General features: G+C 57.2%; 2 protein-coding genes across 2 annotated transcripts; both read right to left on the bottom strand.

Moving 5' to 3' along the window:
- Positions 1-979: 979 nt before the first annotated feature.
- CAMKV (CaM kinase like vesicle associated) lies at positions 980-13,767 on the bottom strand. The gene is made up of 11 exons (XM_082703105.1): positions 13,575-13,767; positions 5,379-5,487; positions 5,137-5,268; positions 4,881-4,955; positions 4,528-4,666; positions 4,271-4,391; positions 4,027-4,102; positions 3,793-3,929; positions 3,553-3,631; positions 3,230-3,317; positions 980-2,932 (listed from the first exon to the last, which is right to left on the bottom strand). The coding sequence occupies exons 2-11, from the start codon at positions 5,471-5,473 to the stop codon at positions 2,351-2,353; spliced, it is 1,524 nt and encodes a 507-aa protein (XP_082559231.1). The 5' UTR covers positions 5,474-5,487; positions 13,575-13,767; the 3' UTR covers positions 980-2,350.
- Positions 13,768-17,083: 3,316 nt separating this feature from the next.
- LOC309842711 (uncharacterized protein) lies at positions 17,084-21,536 on the bottom strand. Its single transcript, XM_082687341.1, has one exon. The coding sequence runs from the start codon at positions 20,851-20,853 to the stop codon at positions 17,104-17,106; it is 3,750 nt and encodes a 1,249-aa protein (XP_082543467.1). The 5' UTR covers positions 20,854-21,536; the 3' UTR covers positions 17,084-17,103.
- Positions 21,537-27,662: the final 6,126 nt, after the last annotated feature.

The following is a 27,662-nucleotide window of genomic DNA, read 5'->3' as shown; positions in this document are numbered from 1 at the left end:
AAAAGAATACCCCACCCTCTCAGCCCTCAGCTCTGAGTGGTCCTAGAAAGATGCACACAAGTTCTAACCCCTCAGGACACCATGAGCTTAATCTGGCTTTATCCAAGCAAGGCATGATGACCCCTAAGTTTGGAGGCGGCAGGGCCAGTACCCGGACTTCAGCTCTTAACTCCCAGGAGGATCAGCATGCCTCTGGACCGTAGTGGGGTTAGAATGTTGAAGACCCAGATGCTTCATAGACCAGGGACTAACAAACCCTTTTATTGATTCCCACATCAGAGAAGTTATCTTTGGGGTCCTCCCTGAGAAAGAGCAGCATCCCTGGTGAATTCACCTGGACCAGTCAGGACTGGAACAAGTCTTCCTGGAAGTTTTCATGCTTAACAATTTTTAGCAGCATTACTACTTTCTCCACAGAAAAGAAACCTTATGTAGAGCCCCATGATCTAAAGCTGATTTTTTCCACCTAAAGTAGACCCAGAGTGAAGTTCTTTGGGCCTATGTGGAAAGCACAGGCATTCTTCACAAGGGGGAGGAATTGACACAAACGGCAGCAAAGAACCTTTGCGCACCGCCCACCGTGCACCCTCTCCCCAACCCAAGGAAGCCCACTTTGGCTATGGGCAAGGTCTCTCCCTATGGTGGCTGGTTCGTGGTGAGATTCAGTTGTATGCCTAAGTTAAGACAAGGGCTCCTTGTTCAATAGGACTTGTCAGAACAGCAGTCCAGAGATTTTTCCTTGGCACAAGCCCAGGTCAGGGGCCACCACCCACGTGGATTTCTGGAGTCCAGAGGACCCGCCACCACAATCAAGGAACACACACAGTGGTAAAGAATGATCTGTACTCTCAGCCTAAGCAATCCTCATGGCACTTAGCAGACCTGTGAACCTGCTCCCAGCCTCTTCCCTCCCCATTGCCTTTCAGAGGCCCCTCCCCAGTAAGACAGAGGAAGCAAAGGCAAGAGGATGGCCAGAGGCTTTGGCAGGGTGACATTTATTTGCCAGGTTCAGCAGGCACACAGTTAGCCTACCAACCTTCATACACCAGAGCAGACCCACAGGCATGCAGGGAGGAGGGCAGGACTGCCACTGGAGTGCCGAGCGAAGGCCAGGACCAGTGTGGCTGCCTGCCCAAGCTGTGGTGGGGTCTGACAAAGGGCACCTGCCAGGAGCCTCCATCAGGAAAACTGGGGAGCCTTATTCCACTTTCTCATCCCAGGAAATGCAACTCAGCATAGCTCAGAGGCACCTGGGCCTCTCGCTCTAAGCCCTGACAGAAGGGGAAATGGGTCACAGACATGGGGGGAAGGGGGAAGTTCCTCTTTTATTTTTGAATTAGGAGAGCAGAAATTTGCCCCTGTGAAGGGCAAACCCCCAAATCAGACTATAGGACACTGCCATGCAGCAGGCCCCCTGGGATGGAGACGACCGTAGCCGTAGCCTGAGGGACACCAACACCAACAAAGAAGAGCCAAGGGGTATCAGCCCTCCCTGTCTGGCTCAGGGTAAGGACCCAGCTAGGCCAGTGCACTAGGTACTGGGCCTGCACACTGCCTTCCCGGTTTTCATTGTTCTCACATCCTGAACTGTTCCTTCTTCCCCTGACTGGCTTATGAAGCTCAGGGCACAGGGCAACCCACTGCAGAACCCAGGAGGGCAGGAAATAGCACAAGGGTATTGGTGGGAAATTTCCAGGAACAAAGGTGGACTTTTCTACCCCCCTACTCATTCTCTTTCACTTCTGAGGACCCCCAAAGCTACCAAGGAGTGCCCCCCACCATGCGACCAGTCTTTGTCTTAAAGTACACTGCCCTAGATTTATACATTCTCTCTACCAGCCTGTGTCCGTTCTTAGAGCAGCCCACATACCACAGGCACATACCTTCATGTGCAGGAGCCTAAGACCGCTGACAGGGCCTCGCTGGAGGACCAGCTCTCAGGGCAAGGCCACCCAAGTTTAGGGCCTGGGAGAGGATGGGGCCTGCAGGGCCTGCCTGGGGAAATCATGAGGCAAAAAAGGAAGGGGAAAGGGAACAGGGACCTCCTGAATATCCCTAGAGCAGCATCCCGCAAGGAACAGAAACTGGTGAAGCTAGCGAAAGACAGAAAAGCCACAAGGAATCCATGCAGGGGCTGGGGCCGGTCCTGCCTCTGGCCTGCCCACCACTCACGCACATACACACAGGAGATGAGACTGCTCTCCCGTGGCCCCCAGACATGCCCCACACTGGGAGGCAGGGGCAGGAGGGAGCAAGGGCATCATGCCAGTGACTCTTATGTACAGTGAGAAGCCCCTCATCCACTCTCCCACCCTCCTGCCCGCCCCCTATCCCACACCAGCCTGCTCACTCAGCTGGTCTCCTCCCTCCGAGACTCCTGGGCAAAGCCAGCAGCCTCTTCCCCTTTACTAGAGGGCGGGGCCTGGCCTGTTGTGCCCCCAGGGGCTGTGCTGTCCGGCTGGGCCAAAGCCGGCTCAGGGGTGGCAGCTGCCTTGGTGGCTGGTGTGACACTGCTTTGGGTGGTGGGCATGGTGCTCTCTTCCGTGGCTGGTGTGGCTCTCCCATCAGTGGCTGGAGTAACACTCCTATCAGTGGCTGGGGTGATGCTCCCATCGGTGGCTGGGGTGATGCTCCCGTCGGTGGCTGGGGTGACACTGCCGTCGGTGGCTGGGGTGACACTGCCATCGGTGGCTGGGGTGGCACTACGGTCTGCGGGGCCTATATCATCGCTCTTTGTGGCAAGAGCAGCAGCACCCGCTATGGCTGAGGTGGCACTGCCCCCAAGGGCTGGGGCAGCCCCACTTGCAGCTGCGACCCCACCTGCAGCACCAGCGGCGGCAGTGTCTGTGGCTGGGGCGGACTGGGCTGTCGCTGTGCCGGACTGCTCCGGTGCGCGGAGCCGCTTCATGAGGGTGGTCACTCGGACAGCCTTCTGAAAGGAGGGCAGCGGAGAGAGGCCCGGAGTGAGGCTTACAGAAGCCAGATCTGTTCCTTGGCAAGAGTCAAAGCCAGATCTTTCTGAGCCAAAGCCTCAGACTACCCCAGGGGAGCAGGCCAGGGACCCAGCTGTTCACACACCCACTTAAGGCAGTGACAGTGGCTACAACCACAACCGATGGCTGAAGAAATGCTTTTGTGTGGCTGCAGGGGTGTGATACAAGTAAGACACTGTGTGTGCCAGAAGGAGCTCTTGGGATCAGTCCAGGAAAGGGAGTCATCCAAGTCTTACCTTCCACTTAGCCCTGGCAAAGTTCTTTTCAATCTGGGCACAGACCCCATCCTTGATGTTCTTGTCAGAAGCAGCATTGCCAGAAATCCTAGAAAGGGTGCAAGTGCATCTGGATCTGAGGGGGTAGAGGCCTTCATGGAAATTGCCCAGCCCTCTTCTCTTAAGATCCAGAGGTTACCAGGCAGGTCCTCTGGGCTGGGCCCAAGTTCTGGGCACCCCCAGCCCCTACTCAAAGCCTCATGGATGGGGGCTACTAGATGCAAGGAGGACAGAGGCCAAGGGAAACCTGGCCTCTCCTTCTGTCCTCCATGGGCCCTGCTCACCACTCATGGGAGATGGCCTCTTCTGCGGTGATGCGCTGGTCTTGCTCCACCTCCATCAGCCTTGTTACCAGGTCTTTGGCTGGGGACAAAGCCAGGGAGAGGCTAGGCATGCGCACCTCGTCTCACTGTCTAGGGGTGATGAATGGGCTGGGAGGTAGGAGCAGAGTCCGGCAGAGAAGACTGAGAGCAGGTCCCCCACACCAACCCTTCCCTTTACCCACACGCTGGGCACCTCCTCACCCGCCTGTGAAATATCATCCCAATATGGAGAGTCAAATTCATAGTCGCCAGCCAGGATCTTGCGGAAGAGGTTCTTGTCGTGGTTCTCATAGTCATCTTCCTCTACCTCCTCGTAGAAGGGTGGGTTCCCTGAAAGCCTGCATGAGAGTCAAAGGGCAGGTTCACCCAGGAAGGCCATGGGCACAGGACCCCACCGGCCTGACTGAAAGCCTGGGTGCCTGCCCATTCACTCACAGGATGTACATGATGACTCCAATGGCCCAGCAGTCCACAGGGCGTCCATACCGCTGCCGCCCTACCACCTCCGGGGCTGCAAACACAGCGTCCACCGGCTGGTCAGTATCAGGCCTGGCGAGGCCTGGGACCACTCACACCCACTTCCTGGGCTAGAGACTTCCTCAGTCCCATCCCCCGCCCCACCCAGAGCCACTCCTTGAAGGCTGTCTCCCACACTGCCCCTGCCCCACCCCCTGCTTGCCCAGGTACTCGGGAGTCCCACAGGGCTCCTTGATGAGGCCATTCTCTAGCTTAGCCAAGTGGAAGTCACTGATGACGATCTTTGAGTTCTTCAGCCGATTGTAGTAAACCAGGTTCTCCAGCTGCTCCGGGCAGGAATGACATGGAGGTGGGCAGGGAAAGACTCCGTGAGGACCCCAGAAGCTAGACAAAGACCCCAAGGTGCTGCCCACCTGCCCCTCAAGGATGTCTGCCCTCACACCCAGTCCCTGGCCTCACCTTGAGGTTCCTGTGCACGATCTTGAGTGAGTGCAAGTAGGCCACGGCCTCCAGGACCTGCCGCACCACGTTGCTCGTGTCTCGCTCCGAGTAGTAACCCTGGTCCAGGATCCAGTCAAACACCTCCCTCCCCGTGGCCCTGAGGGACACCAGCCCCTGAGCCCGGCGTGGGCAGGATCGGGGGTGGGGCAGGAGTACTCGGGCAGGCTGCCTACACCAGGGAGCCGGCTGGGCAAGGCACAGGGACCCAGGACCCCAAGGGTCTGCAAAGGGGGCTTTCCCTGGTTGCAGAGGGCAGAGGAGATAAAGGCCCCAGGGACTGAGGAATCCTGGGACCCCAGGCCCACACTCACAGCTCCAGGAAGATGAAGTACTCCTTACGGGTCACAAACACATCCACCAACTGTAGGATGTTGGGATGCTTCACCCTGGCAACAGGGAGAGGGGCCAACCTCTCTCTTAGGGCTGGGCAAACCCCTGAGAGGCTCTACCTCCACTGTGGGCCATGGCGAACTGGCCAGAGGCTGGTACTGCTTGAGGCCACCTGCCCTTGCAACCCTTCTCTGCTACCTCATATGGCCCCCCCCCACCCCTAAGCCTCACACTCACATCTTGAGGATGCCTATCTCGTTCTTGGCTGCCTTCCGCACCTTGCGGCCGTCCCGCTTCTGGAACTTCTTGCAGGTGTGCAGCTTGCCTGTCGTCTTGTCCTTGGCCCGGAAGATCTCACAGAACTCCTCACTGCAGCCGGCAAGCACCCCACTCAGCCCCGGCCCCAGGGTGGGCTGCCCTCTGCTCCCCTCTCACCAGCCCTTGCCCACCCATCCTCGACCACCAGATCCAGCACTCACGTCTTGATGACCTGTCCCAAATCATATCTGTCAGTCACCTCCGACGGCTGGTTATAGTTCTTCTTGTCGCCCAGAGTCACACACCCAAACGGCATTGCCGGGCTCGGAGCTGCAGGCAGGATTGAGGCTGGCTCAGCAGAACCACAACATGGAAGCTTCTCCCCGAAACACAGAGGATGCCCCTGGGAAACCCCAGCCTGGCTCAGGCCAAGCAAGGGGCAGAGACTGCACTAGAAAGGGCTAGAGGCTGGTCAGGCACCCATCACTGCTTTTCTGGTCATGGGTCTTACCAGTCGGCTCAGCTGCCTGAGTTACAGCAGCCCCCACTTAGGAAAAACATATTAAGCTGCCATAGCACGGAATCATTTTGTACTGTATGCATTCAACAACAACAACAAAAACATTCGCCAAATGATTTCCGTACATTTCAGCTCTTACCCAGCTGAAGGGGCTACAACCACCCGCCAAGCAGATAGCCACCTCTGAAAGTCTGAAGATACCAAGTGTTGGCAACGACGCGGAGAACATGAGCGCGGCTGGCGGCGGCCAAGTCTCTCCTTTGGCAAACACTTTGGTCAAACCGATAAAGTTGACCGTGCCCCCTCAAACCAGCATTTGCACTGCAAAATCTAGGCTCTACAGAAATATACACATTGAAGCAGCAGGCCACTCAGACAGGAGCACTCATAGTGGCAACAGTCGTCATTGTCCCTAACTGGAAACGGCCCTCAGAGCCACCAGCAGCAGGATGTAACATGGCACAGTCACACAACGGAATATTAACACAGCAATGGAAATGAAGGAGCTACAGATCTACCCGATCACGCGGTGGATCTCGTCAACATAGCATCGAGTGAAAAAGACACAAAAGAGTACACAGGGTATGATCCTATCACTTATAGAGTTCAAAACATGCAGAACTAACCTGTACTGTGTACAGGTGTATACAAACATTCTGGTGAAACTTTTTTTTTTTTTTTAAGATTTCATTCATTTATTTGACAGAGAGAAAGAGAGATCACAAGTAGGCTGAGAAGTAGGCAGAGAGAGAGGAGGAAGCAGGCTCCCCGCCCAGCAGAGAGCCCGATTGCAGGGCTCGATCCCAGGACCCTGAGATTATGACCTGAGCCAAAGGCAGAGGCTTAACCCACTGAGCCACCCAGGGGCCCAGTGGTGAAACTATTAAAAAAAAAAAAAAAAAAAAGGCTAGGAAGTAAGTACCACAAGTCCTTCTGGAAAGAGAGCAATTGGGATTGAGTCAGGACATGGGGAGATTCTGGAGGGCTGGTTTCTGAACCTGAGTGGTGGTTTCACAGGTGTCTGTTTTATAATAATTAGTAAAAATGTACATACAAGGTGAGGGCACATTTTTAGATTGTTGTTATATTTCACAATTTTATTTTTTTAAAGGATTTTTATTGATTTGATATAAAGAGACAGAGTGAGAGAGGGAACACAAGCAGGGGAGTGGGGGAGGGAGAAGCAGGCTTCCATGCTGAACAGGGAGCCTGATGCAGGGCTCAATCCCAGAAGCCTGGGATTATGACCTGAGCCAAAGGCAGATGCTTAACAACTGAGCCACCCAGGCGCCCCATATTTCACAATTTTAAAATGTTAATAAAAATCATGGCCATCCTGGGGCACTTGGATGGCTCAGTCACTTAAATGTTCAACTCTAGGTTTTGGCTCAAGTCATGATCTCAGGGTCATGGGATCAAGCCCTTGAGTTGGGCTCCGTGCTCAGCGCAGTCTCCTTGGCATTCTCACTCCCTCTCCTTAGCCCCTCCAGCTCGTGCTCTCTCTAATGAATAAATAAAATCTTTCAAAAAAATTACGGCCATCCGTATGAAAGAATACTTGGTAGTTATTACAAAGAATATAGTAGCAAAATGTGCTGCGGTCGGACAGTTTCTGAGATGTTAAATGGAAAAGTAAGGAACACAATGATGGGTCAAGGGTGCTGCTATTTGGGTAAATTTTTAAAAGTTTATATACCAGTGTATACTATACTCACAGACTCAATTCTGGAAAGACATCTAAGGAAATCAGAGTGCTCTCTGGGGCAAGGAATTAGGTGTTAGAGGGGCAGATTTATATCTTTTATTACTTTTCTGTTAGAATTTTTTCTACAGGGGCATCTGGGTGGCTCAGTCATTTAAGCATCAGCCTTCAGCTCTGGTTGTGACCCCAGCCAGGGTCCTGGGATTGAGCCCCGTGCCAGGCTCTCTGCTTAGCAGGGTATCTGCTTCTCCCTCTGTCCTCTGCCTCTGACTGCTTTCCGCTTTCTCCCTTGCGCTCAAGCTCTCTCTCCCTCTCTCATATAAATAAAATCTTTAAGGAAAAAAAAGAATTTTTACGGGGCGCCTGGGTGGCTCAGTGGGTTAAAGCCTCTGTCTTCGGCTCGGGTCATGATCCCAGGGTCCTGGGATCGAGCCCCGCATCAGGCTCTCTGCTCCGCAGGGAGCCTGCTTCCTCCTCTCTCTGCCTGCCTCTCTGCTTACTTGTGATCTCTCTCTGTCAAATAAATAAATAAAATCTTTTAAAAAAATAAAGAATTTTTACTACAATTACCTTTATTGATTTAATAAATGTTGTATTTAGGCTTAGTGCTTGGAGAGTTTCCTCAGAAAGAGAACCCCCATTTGGGTGGAAGTGAGGCAAGGTTTTGAGGAAAAAATGGCATCAGGGCTGGGCCTTAGAGGAAGGATCTTCCAGGAGGCATGCCGGAGTAACGGTCTGGAAAAGCTAGACAAGCTTGCCAGTGCCTCGGTGCTGGGGCCTACAGGAGACCTGGCCAGTCAGGCCCAGTGCACAGGTCCCTGGTCAGAGGTGGGTGTTCCAGGCACAAAGGCAGGCACTCTGGCACCTTGGGCACGAAACCCGTGGGTCTGAAATGCTGCTCACTCCATCCTCTCATGTGGTGCTGGGGGGCCTGTCTCCCAGCACCCCAAAAAAAGGGTACTCACAGCTCTTGCTGGAGGTCAACTTTAGGAGGAAAGCTGGTGACAGTGTCTGGACCTCCATAACGCCCAGTCAATGTGACTCTGGGGCCACGGCACAGCTCTGCACTAAGGCCGCCTGCACACTGCTCGGCCTCTGCTGACTGTGCATATTCTCTCCACAGAGGAGCGCTGGCTGTGCACTGGGCCCGGCCTGTGGCCTTGACCACCTAGCCGCTCCTCTACCTGGAGTCACTCCCAGCTAAATGGAGAGGGGAGGAAGCCATCCCCAGAGGTAGCAGCTTGGGTCACAGCCACTCTGCCAGCTGGGGTCAAAGGCCAGGACCCGCACGAGCCCCGTGGCCAACACTGGCTTTTGCCGGTTTCCTCTCAAGCGGAGGCCACCCACTTCCCAGGGGTCATATTCCCTGAAGTTTTGCCTCAAATCTGCCTTCAGGATTAAGGAACAAATTCCATCATTCCCTCCTCTGGGTTGTTTGGGCTCAGGGAGCGCAAATGCATTTCATCGGTGTGATTTAAGCCAGGGCTTAAGCCATCTTGTGAGGCACTGCAGAGGCAAACAAGAGAAGCTTTGAAGATCGTCCCCGACTGCGTGTCTTTGCCACCATGGTCACAGCCCTGCTCCTGCGTCTGCCGGAGAGGAGCATGTGGCTGGAATCCCACACTCACAGCTGAGAGCAGAGGCACAGCCACCCACCACTGCCGGCCACCCATCTCTATGCCCTAACAATCTGGGGGAGGGGGTCCATAACAGTCCCTCAATGGCTCTAAGGCACGGCCATTCCCTTTCCAGGCTAGAATCCAAGGACCGCTTACCGGGCGGGAGGGTGGTACCTTAGCCTGCGTTGGTAGGGGGGGTGGGTATGGGGGGTGCAGGAAGCTGGGAGGAACCTATGTCTCAGCCCTGTTGCTTTGCTTACACCATTCCTGGTGGCAGGAATGCCCTTCCCCCAAAGCCTCCATCAGTATCCTATTTGTCACGGCAGAGTTATTTATAACGTAAAAAAAAAAAATCAGCAACTACCTAAAATCCAACAACAGGTGACTCGCCAGCTCAGCTGTGTCCATTCAGTGGCAGGGAGCGTGGGCCCTGGCGACAGCCCTGCCCACCTTGGCCTCCCTGCGAAGCAGCCTCCACATGAGCTAGGTGTCCAGACAAGGGCTTAATCTGTTTCCTCTTTCATTGTGATTTCTGACATTATAAGGCTGTTGGCGCAACAAATCCTCTAAAATGATCCTGATGTTCCCGACTCAAAACGGCCCTTCTCTGAGATACCTTTCCACAAGCTCCACCTCCCCCCCACCCCAGCTCCACCAGCTCCTTGCTCTGCCGCGTGGCGGGGGAGGTTTTGTCTATGCCCATGCCTGATCTTGCCCGCGGCCATGCATATGCACTTGTGCCCACAAGATCCCAGGGTTGGTCTTGCAGTCTGTCTCCCACCACTGAAATCCAGGCCTCTGCTCACAGTCACATCAGCCTGGATCCCTGTCCTAAAACCTCAAAAATGCATGGCTTGGGAGGGGGCAGATCTGCCTCTCCCCCTACCATGGGGCCCCTGATTGCCGCCAGTACCGCTTCTGCTCACCAGTCTAATGCACTCATCTGTCTCCACCCCCAACCTAGCCCCAGGGCAAAGAAAGGAGAAAAGGGGTCCCCTCCATCCTCACCCACTCCCCCATCTGCTACCCACTGCTGCTGCCTGGGAGGCTGCTGGTGGACGCACCAAGCCCCTGGCACCTGCTGGCAACAAAGGGGGCCCTGGCCCCAAAGCTGGGAGGAGCAGTCAAGGGACAGCTTCAAGAACAGTGGAAGGCCAGGCAGAAAGGGGTTTGCTTCTCACCCCACGGCTCAGACAGCCCAAACCCGATACCCAACAATGAAGAGCTCTCCTCCCATTCACGTAGGACCCAGACTGTGCCTTGGGTCCACATTGGGACATGGGAGGGCACAACAAATCTTGTAAAATGATCCCATAGCGCCCGTTTCCCTAGAGATATGGCTCCTTCCATTTTCTGCAGAGAAACAGTGTGCACGGGGGGCTGTCCAGAGAGAGCTTGGGGGAAGTGCAGAGCCTGGCACTGTCAGTGCCCTCCAGCTGGCTCGAAGGGTGCCTGAGGGCCAAGCGCTCCCCAGTTACTGCTTGCTCCTCGGGTCTGACCCCTGGGCTTTGGGCAATCGAGCCTCAGGCAACCCTGAGGGAGCCTCTGCCTGTTGGTGGCCTGGTAATAAAGGGTCCCCTAGGGGCCCTGCTGTAGCCTTAAGCAAGTCTGGCTCCAGAGGTCCTGCGGTCCTGCATTGGAGTCCTGTCCCTTCCTCCACTGGGGTCATCGTGGCTCAGGCCCCACCATTCAGAGCCATAAACAAGTTTCCTGTTGCCCTGGTCTTCTCCCATGTGGAGTAAATCTTGGGAGGCCAGGAGGGGCCCAAGAGGCCTCCAGCTACCTCCCAACAACTGTGGGCAACACTTCCCGATTTAGTGGCAGCTGTGAACACCAGCCTTCAGGTACCCCCTCCTCTTCCCTGCCCTTTTCTCTCAGGGACTGGGACTGGGTTTCCTACTGCAAAGGACATGCCTAGGCCCAAGCCTTGCCTGGCCCATAGCTGAGGTCTCACTGTAAAGATGGCAGGGGGCAGAGGGAATAGAGACTTCATTCTCAGGGTCTGAGGTGTCAGGAGGCAGAACCAAGTTTCTAGCCCATTGCCCTGGGACAGGGGCAGGGGAGTTGCCCTGGCTGGCCGCAGGTGCTAGTCAAATCACGATCCGCAATTTCTGCTGTTGACTCTCTCCCATCTAATGATGGAGTAAGGAGAGGGGGGCCTCTCCAGTCTCGGTGGTGGGCATACAATCCAGTGCTGTGTCCAGAAAGCTCAGCCTTGAACTTGGCATGCCAGAGGTAAGAGCCAACTGGCTCCTCCTAGGCACCGGAGATCCCAGTCTTTGAACCCCTAAAGAAAAATCCACTTGGGTCCCTGTTTCCCCTGTGAGTGGAGGAGGGAAATGAAGGGGAAGTCCCCAGAGTAAGGGACTGCTATGGTGATGAAAGTTTTGAAACAAAGGGAAGGGGAATGGGAGAGGTATTAGCCAAACCCCTTGTCCAAGAATCCCCTAAGACTGGCCTGACTCCTTCCCCATGGGTTCTATGACCTGGCCCCATCAAGGAAGGGGAGATGGGTGAATTGAGAGACCTTAGAAAAGAGAGAGGGGCAGGGACGGAGAGGGACAAAGGCAGAAACTGTGATGGAAGGGGAGCAAAGAGGTGACAATGAAAAGGACACAGGCACAATGACACAGGAGGGGAAGGTGGGCAGGGGGTTCTGAAGGGGCCCATGGGTGTCCAGCAGAGCCCTAAGTCCCCCACAGCCATGTGCTCTGAACACCTGGGCCAGGAGCTGCCCGTGGTTCCTGGACCTTTGACACTGAACCCTTCTGTATGCCTCAGAAATGCATTGGACTTGGTGTGGGAGGCACAACCGTGGCCTGAGAGAAGAGGTCAGCTGTTGCAGTCCCCTCAGAACAATTCCACAGCCCCTATCCCAGTTATCAGGCAGCTTAGATAAGTAAGGCCTGTCCATCATGTGGAGGGCACAAGTGCGGTGGGGGAAATGAAGCTGAGAGACCTGGCTGCTTCTCTTTCTAGCCCCTCCTCTCAGCCGGCCCAGCCCTGCCTAGACTCCCCAGCCACACCCCCCCTTGTCCCTGTCCTCCCTAGGCCTTGGGTCCCTTGGGCCCCTCTTGCAGTTCAGCCTAATTTCCTGTTGCAGCCGTCCCCCTTTCCAACAGTGGATCCTGTTGGAGGAGCCAGAAACAGCACCCTAAACAACCCAGAAACAACTGCACAGCACCAACCCCCTGCCTCAGTTTCCCAAGATAGAGATCATGGACTCTGCAGCCTTCTCCCAAGGCAAGGACTGACCATCTGCCAGTGAGTGGTAGCCAGAACATGGGCTGGAGAGGAGGGTCAGCAGCAGATATGGGAAAGGCAGCCTTTGGCACCTGGGGGTCCACACCAAATGCTGTAAAAGAAAGGCAGAGACCTCTGCCCCACTCCCGGGACCCAGACTGACACAGAGGTGAGGAGAGACACCAGTTCCCCAGCTAAGGAAACTGGGGTCCAGCAGGTGGCTAAAACTCCACTGGGAAGGTGAGGTGGGGGAGGGGGAGAACCAGGTCTCTCTGGGTGGTCCTGGGGGCCACAGGAGTCTGGGCTTCAGAGTGGAGCAGCAGGACAGGGGCTGGACTGCTGCAGACTAAGCTTCTGGTGAAGGATAGAGGGCCCTACTCCCCACAAGGAAACCTGGCAGAGCAGGCTCTGTCTAGGGGGTGCGGACAAAAGCAGTTTGGCAGAGCTATGGGGGGCTGGGAGAGCCTAGGGTCTCTGCCAGGCATTACAGGCGGGGGAAGGCAGAAATTCATTTGTTCATTGTCCACTCCCCTACTTCCCCAGCCCGGACCCGGCTCCCCATCGTGGTGCCACCGTGACCCCCTTCCCCAGCGCTGCTGACTCGCCCCCGCTGGCACAGCAACACACATGCGGGAGGCACACGTGTGAGCACCAAGCCCCGCACCTCCCAGCTGAAACATGTGCGTCCCCTACCCCCACCGCGCAGCGTTGAGACGGGGACCCGAGCCCCCAGCTGGCCCCCACGTTTAGGCAAGACAACAGGATCTCGGCTAGGGGGCTGCTGGGCCCCAGGGGCTTGCAGCCTCCTCCCCCACCCCGCGGCAGCCCCGCCCAGCCCCCTTCAGGTTGTCGCCCATAAAGAACTCTCCGTTGTCATGGAAATTAGTGACTGCTTAGCGGGAGGAAGGGGACCCAGGGGCAGTTGGGAGGGGTTGAAGGCGGCCCCGGGAGTCAGGAGGGTCGGCTCAGCCCTCGACCCCTACCCCCTTGGGGCACCAAAATTGTTCGAGGGTTAAGGTTTTCACAATTAGTAGCCCAGCGAGACGGGGGGCGGGGGTGGGGAGGGCAGGGAGGGGAGATTCGCCTGGACCCGAGTCTCAGAGGCTTCCCCTGGGACCCCCGAGCCGTCCGAGGTGACGGGGAACTTTAAACCTAACCCCGCACGCCGACCCCCGGATTTGCAAATCCCGCCTGTTCTGCCCCCGCTGGGACCCCAAGCCCTCGAGGAGCCCCCGCGCGCTGTAGGATCCGAACCTTGAGTCAGAGACCCAATCCCCCAAGACCCCCAGAACGTGCGTTCGGGGGCGCCCCCCCAGCGCGGCCCGCCCCGCACCTGCAGCGCCGGTCGGTCACACGGAGGAAGCGATCGCGTGTTCAGTGGGGCGCCGAGGGCTCCGGGGGCGGCGGGCAGAATCCGCTCCGGGCACGCGGGGCAGACGCGGCGCCAGCTGCAGCCGCTTCGGCTCGCAAACCTCCAGCATCTCCCGCCGCTCGCCGGCACCGGATTCGCACCCGGGGCCGGGGGCGGGCTGGGGGGCGGGGCCTCCCTCAGCCGGCTCCGCCCCGGCCCTGGCTGAGCCTGAGGCCAGAATCCCACTCTGAGGGGGGCGGACGACGGGTGGCCGCGAGTCCGGGAGCTGTGGCCTGCCCGGCGCCGGCCAGGCTCCCAAAGACTCCCTCAGGCTTTCGGACTGACCGGGCAAGAGGGCCCGAGGGGCCTTTTTTCGCCCCTGAGAGGGAGCCGGGAGCAGAAGGTGTGGGAAAAGCCTGAGCCCTGGAGCTGCACAGGAATCTCTTAGCAGGTGGTAGTCCCCAGGGGACCAGCGCTCTGCCTAGCTCCCAAAACCCGACCCAAAGGGCGGAACCGACTTACAAGAACAAAGTGGGCAGTCGCCAGGGCAAGCTGCGTTACAGACTGGCATTCCCTAGCTAGGAATAGTAAACATAGGGGTGAGTGTGTGTGCACGTGGTCAAGGAGGGCTCCTGACCATGGTAGCAGAACCTCCTATCCCCTGCCTCCTGCCCCCTTCAGCCTTTCTCATCCCCAAGTCCCAGCCAAGGCGGCTAGCCTGGTCCACCCCACCCTGCGGAGCACTGATTTTCCCAGCCTATAAAAGTCACCTATGACATGGTGTGGATTCTACTTTCTTTCCAGCTTCATCACCCTGAAACGCTTTATACAAACAGCAGCAGCAGCCCAGGCTGGGATGTGGGGATACAGGAGAACTCTTGCACCAAAGGTGTCCACCAGGCCTGTCCTCTGATGGGAGAGAGCTGAGAATGGCGAGGAGGAAGCCTGGAAGTCTGTCCTCAGCCATTTCTCTGTCCTTTGTTAGGGAGGCACAGGGACCCAGTGCCTGCCCCTCCTCTCTTACAGGCACTGAGGACCTTCCTGAATCCCATGTCTGAAGGCCTGACAGGCTTCTTGGTCCCTGGAGCTGGCTTCCAGCTCACTCCAAACCACCCAGGGAGTCTTCTGACCCCATTCGGGGAGGGAGGTCATCTCCAAGCCTGGGATGTTGAGTGAGTCTTCCCTGCATGGCTCCCTGTGGCTGCTCACAGGAGTGACTGCTCCAGTGAGGAAGTTGGGGCTGACTCTGGGAAGGCTGGCCTGAGTTATGACCACTGAACTCAGGCCCCTCAGTATCTTCCCCAGACAAGAGTGTCAAAGGGCCTTTCACATCCTTCCCTGGCTTTGGGTCACTTCTTGCAGGCCAGATAGATGACACCTCTGGGGCCCTCTGGGCTCTGGGTGGTCTCAGTCACAGCAGCGACCCCACCACTGGATATAGGAATTCCTGACAGGCGGAGGCTGTGTTTCATCTCAGTCTGCTCAGTTCATGTCTGCAGAATGAATGAATGGCCTGGCACTCAGTCCTTCCCGTGGTCCGCCCAGTGTCCCCGAAGCACTGTTTTTCTGAGATGTATCGTGCAGCTGAGCCTTGGCCTGCCAACCCTGCACATATGACACACATTTTCTATCTTTCCTGAAGGTCATGGCTATCTAGGCACGGACAAGCTGGGCCGAGGAGAAGCTGAAATGGGGGATTTTAGAGGCAGGGGAAGAGGTGGTTCGCTAGAGCCCTGCCTGCTGCTGGCAGTGCTCCACCTCTCCTCGGTCGTGTGCACATTCCATGTGCCTGTGGCTGAGTGCACGTGGTGGGGTGTGTGTGTACACGTGCGAGTGTGTCTGTGTATGTGCATGCGTGCACTCTCATGCTGGAGGAGATGGCAGGAGCACCGTGCGTGCGGTGATGCCCAGTGGCACGTGTGTCTGCGTTCTGTGTGCACCCAGCCGTGCTGGCTTGCCTGTGCACATGGACACGGTTGCCAGTCCCTGGAGATCCTGGTCCCTGGAGCCTCCGGTCCCCTTGTGGCCTGACACAAGCCTCAGGACCGTGGAAGCTGAATCAGGGCGTGAAAGCAGGATGGGGAAAGAGGCTGGGCCTGCCTAAGGGCTGGCAGTAGGCTACCCTACATCCTGGGCTATTTCCAGCCACCCCACCCAGGACAGCCCTTCACTCTCCTCTTTGAGGGAGAGCCAGGTCTTGGCCTTTTGTGGAGAGAAAAACCCAAGGATGAGAACCCAGGGTTGGGACCAGGACCTGGCTTGATCCTCAGCCCCCAGTCTGGGAGGGAGACACAGGCAGGATAGGGTTTTGGTGTCTTCACTTCATTCGACCTCCGGCCGCCCTCTGGGTAGGAAGTAGCCGTACCAGCTGGATGCCATCCTCTCAGCTCTACTAGGCCATGGACTGGGCCCACGTGGAACGTTAGTCCTACCTCTGCTATTCAGAGCTAGACCAGGTCATGGCCCACAGCTTCTAGCCACTCCCCCTGGCCAGAGGAATGACACATGGTCCTTTAGGATAGGGCAAAGCCTGGAAAAAGAGCAGGCGCAGTTGGCATTGGCATTGTCCAGTAGCCTCTCTGAGCACCTCCTGAGGAAGCCTGTGCCCTAGGCGCCCTGCGGGTGGGAGGAGGAGACTGAGAAAGAGAAGGGATCCCGAGGTTGAGAGTTCTGGCTCCCACCAGAGCAAGGCAGTCAGAGAGGCAGGATAAAGTGTGAGCCTCTCTCCACAGAGCCTACAAAGCCGGCCAGATCTCAAGGCTCAGCTTACGTCGTTCCACCTACCCAGGACCCACGACTTCTCTGCCACCCCACCATGACCCTGACTTCCTGCCCCTGACTTCCCATACCCTCATAATTTGACTGGCCCGCAGCAGCATAGAGCTCTAGCTGAAGTTCAGATTTTAGGGGGCACCTGCATTACCAGGCTGGCTCCCCCAAGAAGCCCAAACTTTGACAGGTACCCTCCCTTGGGGGCAACAAATGCTCCAGGTCCCCAGCCATCTTTGGAACTGTTAGGCTGTTGTCCATATTGCTCTCCTCAGCCCCCTGTAGAGGGCCCAAGATGGAGGAGGCCGAGCAGTCTTTTCCTGGGGAGCTAGGGGAGGGGGCTGTTCCCCCCCTTCATGACTCACTCCAGGCTGTGTGGGTTATTACATTATGTTTGAAATTGCCATGGCAACCAGCTGGCAATCAAGGGTAATTGCACTTGTCGCCAGGGCAACGGGGCAAAACCCACAGCCGCCACTGTCTGTGGTTGCCCTTGGGGTGCAGTAAAGGTCAGGCTAGACCACAGCCAGTGCCAGCAGAGGGCCTCTGAGGTTCTCTGGAAAGGACAGGATTGCTAGGCCCCATGGAGTTCCCATGTGTGGAGGCAGGGTGTGCCTTGGGAGTTCCAGGGCCAGCCTCCACCCCTGACTCCACAACCAGCCTCTCTGCCCTTCCCCATACCATCCTGTGTCTAAAACACACCACAGTGCTCCAAGTCAGCAGAACAAGAACTTTTATGCGCTCACAGATGGTACTTGTAGATGGCCCACGGGCCCTCCTCCTCGTACTCACGGCGGCTGAGCCACAGGCTCTGGAAGGAGTCCCGGGATGCCATGATGGAGCCTCCAAGCCAAGCAGCAACAGCGCGGTGGGGAGAGCCCAGCACAGTGGCTCGGGGGCCCAGCTCCTGCCGCAGGCGCTCGGGAAAGCCATTGATCAGGGTGCTGCCGCCGTCCAGCACCACATTGGCCAGCAGCTCCTCCTGCTGCTTGGCCTCCAGCCGGCTGATGCTCAGGAGGGCCAACTGCGGGAGGCCAGGCTGGTTGAGGCCCAGCAGACTGGGCTGGAAGAGGGCCTCAGGGCAGCAGAAACGCTCGGAGCCCAGGGTGATGACCTGCTTGTCTGGAAGCATGAAGTCCACCCGGGGTTGGGTCTGGGTGCGGGCCACCTCAGCTGTCATGTTCATGGCCACATAGCAGCAGGCCTCTTTAATCTGGTTGACCAGCCCCACCTTGGGCGGTGAGTGGCCCCCCGCCAGCAGCAGCTGAGCCAAATATTCGGTGAGGTCAGCCCCAGCCACATCCAGCCGGTAGGTGTCAAGGGGGGCCAGATCCCCGGTGAGGATAGGCGCCACGTAGGACGTGCCGTGGCCACTGCCCAGCACCAGCCCAGTGGTGCGCCCGTAGGCGTAGAGCGCCAGCAGGGCCTGGTGCACTGTCTGCATGGCCGGCACATGGAAACGCTCGAAGAGGATCTCAGCCACCTTCTCTCGGTTGGTGCGCGGCGAGATGGGCGAATCGGCCACAAGCACCGCCAGCTCCTCCGGCCGCACGCCCAGCCTGCAGTAAAACAGGTGCTGCCACAGTACCTCCAGGGCATCCCAGTCGGAGACCACACCTCGATTCAGCACTGAATAGGAGGCCTCCTGGTTCTCGGGCACTGTGTACCGGGGCTCATCCTGGGCCGGGTGCTGCAGCAGCTGGACACGTGAGGGCACCACGCTGAGGATGTGGTCCTCCCCAGCCAGTCCGCACTTGGTGAAGCCGGTGCCCGTGTCAATCACCACCGCCGCCATGTCCTGGTAGGGGCCCAGCGAGTGACGGCAGAGCAGTGGGGACTGCACTGACAGAGTGCCCGCGGTGGGCACCAGCTCGTAGCAGGTCCCGTGGAGCAGGCCAAGGTGTGCAAGCACTGATGGGTGTGAGATGTCCTCGGGTGTCAGCTTGAACCGGGGACCCTGCGGCTCGGCGCCCACCATGGCCACGGGCAGGACCTTGTAGCCAGTGCCGGGTGTGGAGAATGTGACCAGGGAAAACTGTTCCCCCTGGGTGCTGGGGGGGCTTCTGGGTTCCCAGGATGGTACCCGATGTGTGCTGGAGCTTTCAGCAGCTCTGACGCCGACCTTGTCCCTGCTCATGTAGACACAGGTCTCCTCAGGGGCCAGAGGTACCTGAAGCACTCCCACGTGGGCCGCCGGCAAGCTCAAGGGCTCCCCTTCCTGGCACAAGGTGGAGGCCTGGCCGGTCTCCCTGGTGATGGGGGACCTTCCTGGGACGATGGGCTCTTTGGAAATGGGGGGTTCTTGGGGAAAGGGAGGCTGCCCAGTGAGAGAAATCTGCCTGGCAAGAGAGGTTCCAGTGACAGGAACCTGACCGGAAATGGAGAGTTTCCTGGAGGAGGGAGGCTGCTCGGCCAGGAGTGGCTGTCCAGAAAAGTGGGTCTGCCTGGTGAGGGAGCACTGCTCAGCAGGAGGAGGCTGACAAATTGGAGGGGGCTGTCCAGAAAGGGGATGCTGTTCAGTTAGAGGCGGCTGACCGCTGGGCAAGGCCTGCCCAGCACCCTCAGCTCCAAGGCTGTCAGGGTGAGCGGTAAGGACCTCTTTCTGGTCATGTTTGCCTATATCCTCCTGAAGGAGGGATCTGGACACCTCCTGGGTTGGGGCTTGAGGGGCAGGCTCTGCGGGCTGCTCTGAGATCATCCACTGCAGTTTCTTCGGCTGGATCGTGGAGGTGTCCTGCATCCTGGAGGGGTTCAGCTTCCAGATGGTATGACTAGTTTCATTTTTTTCTGCATTAGGTTTGGAGCAGCCCGGATCGTGAACATGGCTCAATCTCCTCTCACTGGATTGGAGGGATGTCCCCAGCGGAACGGACCGAGTGAACACCCTGATGGGTGTCTCAGTACCCGGGGAGTCCCGCGACTCCAAGTTGAGCCTGCCCTCCTTGGAAACCAGGGCCACCTCTCGGTAGCTTCCAGCTGAGAGGCTGGAGGGCGCAGGGCTAGACAGAATGGGCGAAGTGGACCAGAAGTTGGGGCGATTGTGGTCAGGGGAAAAGATGGGCATGCCTAATGGTGGAGCAGACGACACATTTTTGGGAACATAGACAGATGGGTTGTTGGGCATGACACCCAGCAGCACTGCCCGTGAACCCGTGGGGTCATGGCATAGCAGCCCCATCCTGGTGTTCCCGGTGGCCATATCGACCACCAGCACGCGGTCTTCCACAGCATTCTGGAGCTGGCAAGTAGGGGCAGTGGAGGGGGGAATCTGGTTGGTTTCTCCGGGAGACTGGACAGGTGACTGCTTGTGGCAGGCATCTGGGTAGGCAGACTGGGGCACACTGGAGTAGGTATTGTTGCAAATGTTGAGAGGCTGCTGGTCTGGCTGAGAGCTGCAGTTCTCCTGGCTATTCCTCTGGGACTTAGGGGTCCCTGGGGGCCCTGAGCCTGGTGTTGGGCTGCCTGGCCTAGAGGTACAAACCGGGGCCTTCTCCACTGGGTTCTCAGGCAGGTTGGATAACACCTGTGTTCTGGCAGCCTTGATCTCCTGGACATGGTCTGAGGACTCATTTGGAGAAGGCATTTGGTTGGGAGGCTCCTTCTGAAAACCAAAATCCACTTTGTCCTGGAGGGATGAGACCACTTTGGAAGACTCCAAGAGGACTGGCCACTGGTTGTCACTCTTACTGGGGAGGAGGTCTTGGGACAGGCTATTGGTTGTGATAGTGGTGTCTGTCAAGTGGCCAGAGATGCAGGTAAAAGTTTCAACTACTTCTGGCATTGGAGTTGGAGCCACAGCTAGAGCATTTGCCTGAGTTGGAGTTGGAGGAGTCTGGGCCGGACATGGGCACTTGTCCTGGCCTTGACCTTGGCCTGGAGTCAGAAGAGGATCTTGGCCTGCAGCCGAGCCCTCATCCCCTGAAAGGAGATAGGGTAGCCACCGGCTCTTCCTGCTTCCCAAGGGGGCTACCTGGTCAGGGCTACAAGGGCCTTTGCCCCAGCCTACCAGGACTTTAGCGGGAGCTTTGCCCTGCCGTGCAACCTGCGCCTGAACCCGGAAGCGGCAGAATCCATGCTGGACCGTGTCACTGGTGCTGTCACTGTGTGTGCCCACAGGGAGGGCCAGGGTCCTGTTCTCCATGATGAGATGCGTTGGAGTTCCCACGATGGAGCTTGGAAACGGGCTAGTAGAGGGGGGCCTTGGGGCATCTTGGGAGGCCCTCTCACAGACACACTGGGAGCCAATGTCAGCAGGATCCTGGTGTAGCTGGTGAACAGGGTCAGGGGCATGGGCCTGGGAGGCAGGGCCGCAGGTTCTATCAGTGATGGCCTCAGGGGACAAGGACAACCCCTGCCTGAAGTACACAGATCCTGAGTTTATCCATGGTCCCTCAGACCTTCTGAGGCCACCCCCTGGCTGCTGGCTGCTGGCCGAGGGGTGGCCTTGGGGGCCCGGTGGATCAGGGCCCCCCACCTTCTTGGTGACTTCCATAGTCTTGCTCCATGCCCTAGGTGCCCTGCCCCCACTTCGTTGTCATGGCAACCCCACACATCACAGCCCCCAGTGACCTGGTGGGGGGTGACAGAGTGTGGGAAACCAGGGGCCCCACCCCCTTGAGGAATGGGGCCTTCCCTAGGGAACCTTGGGAGACAGAAATGCCCAGGGACTCTGGTGAAGTCTGCCAACCCTAGGCCAGCGAGGGGACTAACTACTCTCTACCCAGGCCAGCTGTGGGGTGAGGGTGGTGCTCCTTGTGGCAGGGGCTGGGAGTGGCTGGGAGAGGACAAAGGGGAAAGGTAGACAGGGGAGACCTAGATTCCTGTTCTACCTCAGACGCCAGACTTGGTTCTTTCTCCTCTCTTATGTGGCAGCTTGAGACTTTGGCCCTGACCTAGAGATGAGTTCCAAGAATGTGACACAAGGCCCTTTGGGGGATCAAAGCCCCTTTACCACTCAGTCCTGGGAGACAGAAGAGGGTGAGGGGCTCAGCTCAGGCCTGTGCTCTTCTCCCCCGTGTTCCCTGGCTCCCGCTCCAGGGACAACAGCTCCTTGGCAGTCTTTCTACTCCAGATGGCTCTCCTCTGCCTGTGCCTCATAGAGCCCCCTCCCCAGAGCCACATGTCCTTAAAGCCTAGAACCAGTAGCCCACAGATGTGGCTATGGGGGTGAGAGGGGCAGGGGTGGGGCCTTTGCTCAGAATCCTCAAATCAGAATGTTCTAGCTCTTGTCACATTGTGTCGACTTCCCCTTGGCTGGGGGAGGGGGCAGCGGGGTGCAAAGCACTTAGCATAGGGCTAGGCCACAGTGGACACAGGGCCTGCCAAGTGGCAATTACATACAGATGGGGCATAGTAGGGACACTGTGAGCAGAGGGATGGTTATGGAGTGCGGATATGGTTGGTGCAGGACTGGGCACACAGTGGGCATAGCTGTGTATACAGTGTGGACAAGTTGGACACAGGACTGGACATAGGGTAGGCACATAGGAAAGGTAAACTTATTAGACTGGGTTCTATTGGGTTCTTCCTGCAAGTTTTAATTAAACTTATTAAACCTCTTAGACCCTCCCTTTCTTAGATGGGTAAACATAGGCCAGAGAAGGGTGATACCTGTCTAGACCACCATCCCAGGCCTAGTCGTGCCCTACAGCCATAGAAGACAGGCCTAGGCAGCAGTCTGGAGACCCACCCCTTACCACAAGCCTCTTCTGGAGGTTCTGACCTGGGGGGCGGGGTCAGCCCTCTTCCCTACTGCCAGCTGCGAGCTCTGAGCCTCTCTGGTCTGGTCCCCAGGCCTGTGTCCCTTCAGGCCTCAGTTTTTCTGCCCAGGAAACAGGTTTGTGGAGAATGCAGCTATCGGCTTGTCCTCCAAAGCGGTGTTTTCACAAAGGTTAAAAATAGTGTTTACAGTTGGCCGTGGGGTGTGAAACGATGTGACCAGGGACCACGGCTGGCACTGTGCAGCATCTGCACCTTCCTGACAGGCACTGGGCAAAGCCTGACTCAGCCCCGTTCGGGCCCCCTGGGTCCCCTCCCTCTCCCTCAGATGCTGCCTTCAGTTAAGCTTGGCGACAGATTTCTCGGGATGTTACTGCTCACCCTACATTATGACCCAGGAAGGTAGCCAAGTGGAGGGGTCTGTGGCGTGCCTGTGTGTGCCTTTATGCACATCCTTGCTGAACGCTATTCATTCACCTCTGACCCGAACCAAACAGATTTCTTCCCCCACAGCAGAGGTGCTAGTGGCAGTCTCTAGAGCCAGGTTGCACCTGGGAGGGATGGGGAGGCAGGGAAGGGGGCGCCCCTCAGCCATACCCCATCTCCTACAGAAGTGGGGCATCCTTCCCAGGGCTAGGAGCTTTGTGAACAACTGACCTGAGAGATCCCCTCCAGGTGTCCTCTGGGAAGGGAGCAGAGCCAGCTGAAGGGTGGGGCTCATGAAGGCTTCCCCCCACACCCCCCAAGAGAAAGCAGTCCTGAAAGAGGAGGAAGTTCTCCCCAACCACCACCAAGCAAACGCCTGTTATAAAAACAATGACTGATTTGATTGGGTTCTTCCTGCAAGCCTGGGCAGTGCTGAGCTCTGGTAACCCAGCCTCGCAGTGACTGAATGAGACAGGCACTATCATCCCTATTTAACAAATGAGGAAATCAAGGCACAGAGAAGAGAGAGAATGCACAGAGAGCTCAGCAAAATGAGTGGTAGAGCCAGACTCTGCAGCCAGGCAGGCCACCGGGCTTCGGACCTACACTTCAGAATTCTATGTCCCACCACTGGATCCTGTGCCCAGGGCTGGCAGGCAGGGACCTGGCTGGAAGGGAGCCAATATGCCTCCCTTCTGAGTGCTGCAGCCCCAAGCCCCCACAAAAGCCGTGTCCCACATGAACCATCTCCTCCTCCCAATAGCTTAGCAGGTGGCTGGAACCTGGGAGGGGCGTTTTCCCTGTGGGCACGTCAAAGCCAATGTCCTCCCAGGAGAGGAGTGCAGAAATAGGGGCCAGCTACACACCCTGCTGAACCAGGCTGAGTCCTTTGTCCTCAGAATTCTTGCCTCGCCAAAGCCCACTGCATTTCATCCAGGGAAGAGGAGGCCAGGAGGGTGGCCAGAGAGGCTCCTAAGCTAGCCCCCTTCTGCCGAGCCCCCAGGGTTCAGGCGGGGACATTGCCACGGTACCCCTCCCCCATACATGTTTTTAAACAGTCTCTCACCACGAAGAAGGGCAACCAATTCTATTTCTGATTCTGGAAAGTGAGGAGGGCCAACATGTTGCCATGGCAAACTGGAGAGCCCCTCCCCAAGGCTGAGCCCATTCCCCAGGCTGAGGGTTCTCCGCAATGGAAGGACCCAGAAGAACTGGAAGAAGCCCAGTCTGAGGGCAAGGACAGAAGGAGTCTCCTATGTGAGGGCAGGTCCTGACATTGCCTCCTGTCACCCCTCACCTGGCCCCCTCTGAGCAGGCTTTGGGGAAAGGCCCCGACCCCTGTGGAGAGAGTTAGGCTTCAGGAGATGGAGTCAGGGCACCCCAAGAAACCATTCTTTCTTGTGGATCAGGCTAGAACCCTCTTGCCCTAGGTGGTCTTGAGGGTTGTGGGCCAGAAGGGCATCAAGAGGAGAGGGAAGACTTCAGGACCAGCCAGGTCTCCCAGACCTGATTCTTCAATGCACCTGTATTTTTGGCTTCTTTGTGTTCTCAGGAAACAGCTCTGTCAAATCCTCGGCCCTGCACTTTTCCAGTCTACCTGTCTTCCCCTCTCATGGCCCTGAAGACTCTCCAAAAATCTAGGATCAAAAGGAGTCACAAAGGGCTCCCAGTGGAGGCAACCACTCAGTAATGGAGTGAAAAGCAAGGCCTGTTTCCCCAGAGGTCGTGCCTGGTGTCCAGGGGCTCATACACCAGCTCGCCTGCCCCAGACCCCAGAGCGTGCAGACGGGTAGTATTTAGATCTTTAGGGAGGGCATTCTGGGTAGGAGCACAGACCAGGTAAAGGCAGGCTTCTGAAAAGACCTAAAAGGATGTTGTGATCCAGCCTTCTCAGGGTGCTAATGGGAAACCAAGGTCACCTGGGAGAAAGGAGGCACCCTTGGTCTCCTGGCTCCACAGACTGGTCTGAGTTTCCCACTTCTGACCCTCCTCCCTGGGGCTCTCCAAGTGACCTGTGAGCGCTAACATCCTGCTTCCCTGAAGCCTTTCCTGGCCAGGGCACACCCATTCCAGAGAGGCCTTGGTCCCCTCCTCCTCCCTGGTCTCCCTGCCTGACCCCAAAAGGAAGACAGCCAGGGTGCAGAGAACACCGCCCCAGGGGGGCCCTTGGTGGGACATGGGGTGATAGTCTACTCCTAATCAGGAATGTGGAATGTAGATCCAGGAGGGCCAGGAGGATGTGGCTTTTGAGTTCTAAGGCATAGGAAATTTAAATAACAGATGTTTAAACAACCTTCCCTGCCAGCCGTGGTGCACTGACCCCTCTGCTGTGATGTGTTACAGCTTAAAAATAGCCCACAATGAACTGCTCCGAGCTCCAATTGACTCAAGCTTACGTAACTCTGCGTGAAAGATGGCCAGCCGCACCAGCCCGGAGGGAGGGCCATAGCACAGACGCCCGGACTGCTCCGGGGCTGAGGCCAGCTCCTTGCCGTCCCTGGGAGCAGCCCCCCCAGCCAGGAGCCAGCCTCAGTCGGGGCAGAGCAAGTGCTGCCAGAAGCACGCATCATTCCATGACTATTGGGAAGAGACCTCTGATCACATCTGCAGAGAGAAGCTGAGATCAGTCCTCCCTCAGGGTCCTTGAAGAATGCAGGCCCCATGGAGGGTGGGGGCAACTTTAACAACAGGTGGGTCAGAGCCCGTGGGTAAGGAGTCATGTGGGAAGGGTGACTGGGGCTGCCCAGAGGATTCTTTTCCCCCTTTGAAAAGGTGGCTCCCCAGCTGGGAGGAACAGGTCAGCAGGACTGATGCCTGGCTGCAGCTGGGATTACCGTGCAGTCCAGGGGTGGAGTGGACTCCTTGGGGGTCTCTCAGTCTCTATGGTCCAAGCTGCACAGGTGGGGCTTGTGACATGAGAGAGTGAGCACTGGCTTCCTAGCTGACTGAAGATTCTGGGATCTTGGGATCTTGGCTGCCAGCTGCTCTGAGTCTCCTGCCTTTCCTGATACATTTCCAGATCCCCAGTGCCCAATCCAAGACTAACCACAAGTGTGCAGGTAGCTAAACCAACGGGAGAGGGAATGGAGGAGAGGAGGCAAGGATGCCCCACTCACGGGACCCTCGTGTGCCCCCTCTGCCTCTGTCCTTGCTGAGCCCCAAGGATGCAGCAACCTCCCTCAGCTCCTACCACCTGAGTTCAAAATAGGAACCACCACGGGCCCTGCATCTGAGCTTCCGCTGAGCAATAGACCGGTGAGGGCCAAATACTGGGGCATCCTGTCACGGGCCCAACAAGTGGTTGTCAGGGCCATAAGTGCCTCTGTTTCCCTGAGAAGGTCAAGGCTGGCAGATGGGTGGAGCAGATGTTGCAGGGGAATGAGTGGTAATGGGCACAGTCCCAGATTGGGATTCTTATCCTGCAAGAGGACTGTGATCTGGGGACCTCCCTCTACAGGGCAGTGTGACCGTCCCCGCTAGACTTAGCTGGAATGTTCTGGAACCAGGGACAGAAGGTGCTCAGAGCATTGAGAGAATAGAAAACAAGATGCAGAGGCTCAGGAGCGGAACCACCCTCTCTTACAGAGCCTGGAGCTGTGAGTTCCTATCCTGGGTAGACTGATGGGGCTGCGGGGTCAGGAGAAACAGTCATTTTTAAGGGGGTCTGCGGATATCAGTGTGAGGGAGCTGGGATCCAGGTGCCCACCCATGGACTGAGCAGGGTCAGGCAAGCTCTGCCAAGAGCTGGGCAACTCCTGCCAAGCTTTGGGCCAAGAATTCCCACCAGCGGTGGACCAAGTGTAAAGGTCATGGCTCTAGGTCACCATCCTTAAGCCTGAAGAACCCAGCCCATCCAGGAAGCTACGATAGCTGGATGTGAATGTCACAGCTGCCCAGGCTCTTCTTACATCTACACACATTGAGTTAAAAACCCTGGCTGGAACAAACCCGAGAAGAGTGGCAGGAGAGAACGGGGCTTAGCCGGCCCTTCTGTAGCAGGTGGGGAAAGCTGAAGGCCCTTCACAGAGTTAGCCCCACTCCTCTGAGCTGGTGGAGCTCCACGTTTGGGCTGGTTGAACCCTCATGGGGGCAGAGCAGAGGCTCGGAGTAAGGCGATGCTCAGAGCCTGGGGTCTTCACAAAGGGGAGCTCTCCAGCCTGGCTTGGAGTAAACAATGTTCTTCAGCAGAGCCTGGTGGATGGGGCTCCACGCTCAGCTACAGATCCCTGGGGCTGTTTCTCCCCAGAGGCAGGGGTAATAAGTGTGAGATGAAGCCTGGGCCTCTCTGAGCCGCTGACACTCCCAACAATGCCCATATCCCCCCACCCCCCCCTGGCACTGGCAGGGGGGGGGTCCTCCTCTCTCCCATAGGTAAAGGGAGTTAATTCATAAAGTAGCACCATTGGTGGGCCTCATGGGCTACTGAGGGAGTGACTGGGGAGGCCAGGGTCCCAGAAGATCCCAAAGTTTGGAATGGGGCTACATCTGGAGCTCTCAGGTGTGACCCCAGAGGGCCTTGGGATCCCTGGGAAAATTCTCTGAAAGGCTGGGATGGAGGCATAAGGAGGATCTCAGACCAGATTCTTGGGCTCCCATCAAAGCAGGTCGGTCAGCCCCATGTCTGCTCTCCAGGTGCTAGACAACAGTGACACCAGTGGGCAGTCAGGAGGCTGTGAGTCATCTGCAGTTTCCTTGGCCCCAGCTCCCATCCTGGCCTCCCTCCGACCTTTACTGGCACCTGCTTGCCCCCAGCCCCAGTGGGGCTGCAAGAGAGCAGGATGAGGCAGGGGAAATGGTACCTGTCCTCCACAGCTCATGGTAGAAGATTGGACTCCCAAAGCCCCAGGAGAAACATCTGCTCACCCATCCCACTCTAGGGGTAGGCCGAGGCCTACCATGGCCACCAGCAAACTTCCCCTTGCACTGGCCACCCACCATGTCTGACATACTATTCAGACCTCTCCCAGGGGAAAAGCAACTCAGCCTTCCCTGGCCCTGGAAGCCACTCGGAAATCTTCTAGTTCTCCCAGCGCATCTGGAGGCCTTGATCTAACCCTCCCTCCCTCTTCTCCCTGGTGGCCCAGTCAAGAATTTGAAACCCTGAAGCAGTTCCAGTTCCTGATACTCCAGCTGGACTCAGGTGGCTGTGAGGATGGG

Source organism: Mustela nivalis (genome assembly GCF_964662115.1).
Source record: "Mustela nivalis genome assembly, chromosome: 1".
Taxonomy (NCBI): domain Eukaryota; kingdom Metazoa; phylum Chordata; class Mammalia; order Carnivora; family Mustelidae; genus Mustela; species Mustela nivalis.
Note: the sequence above shows the minus strand (reverse complement) of the source record. Positions and strands in the feature narration are given on the sequence as shown.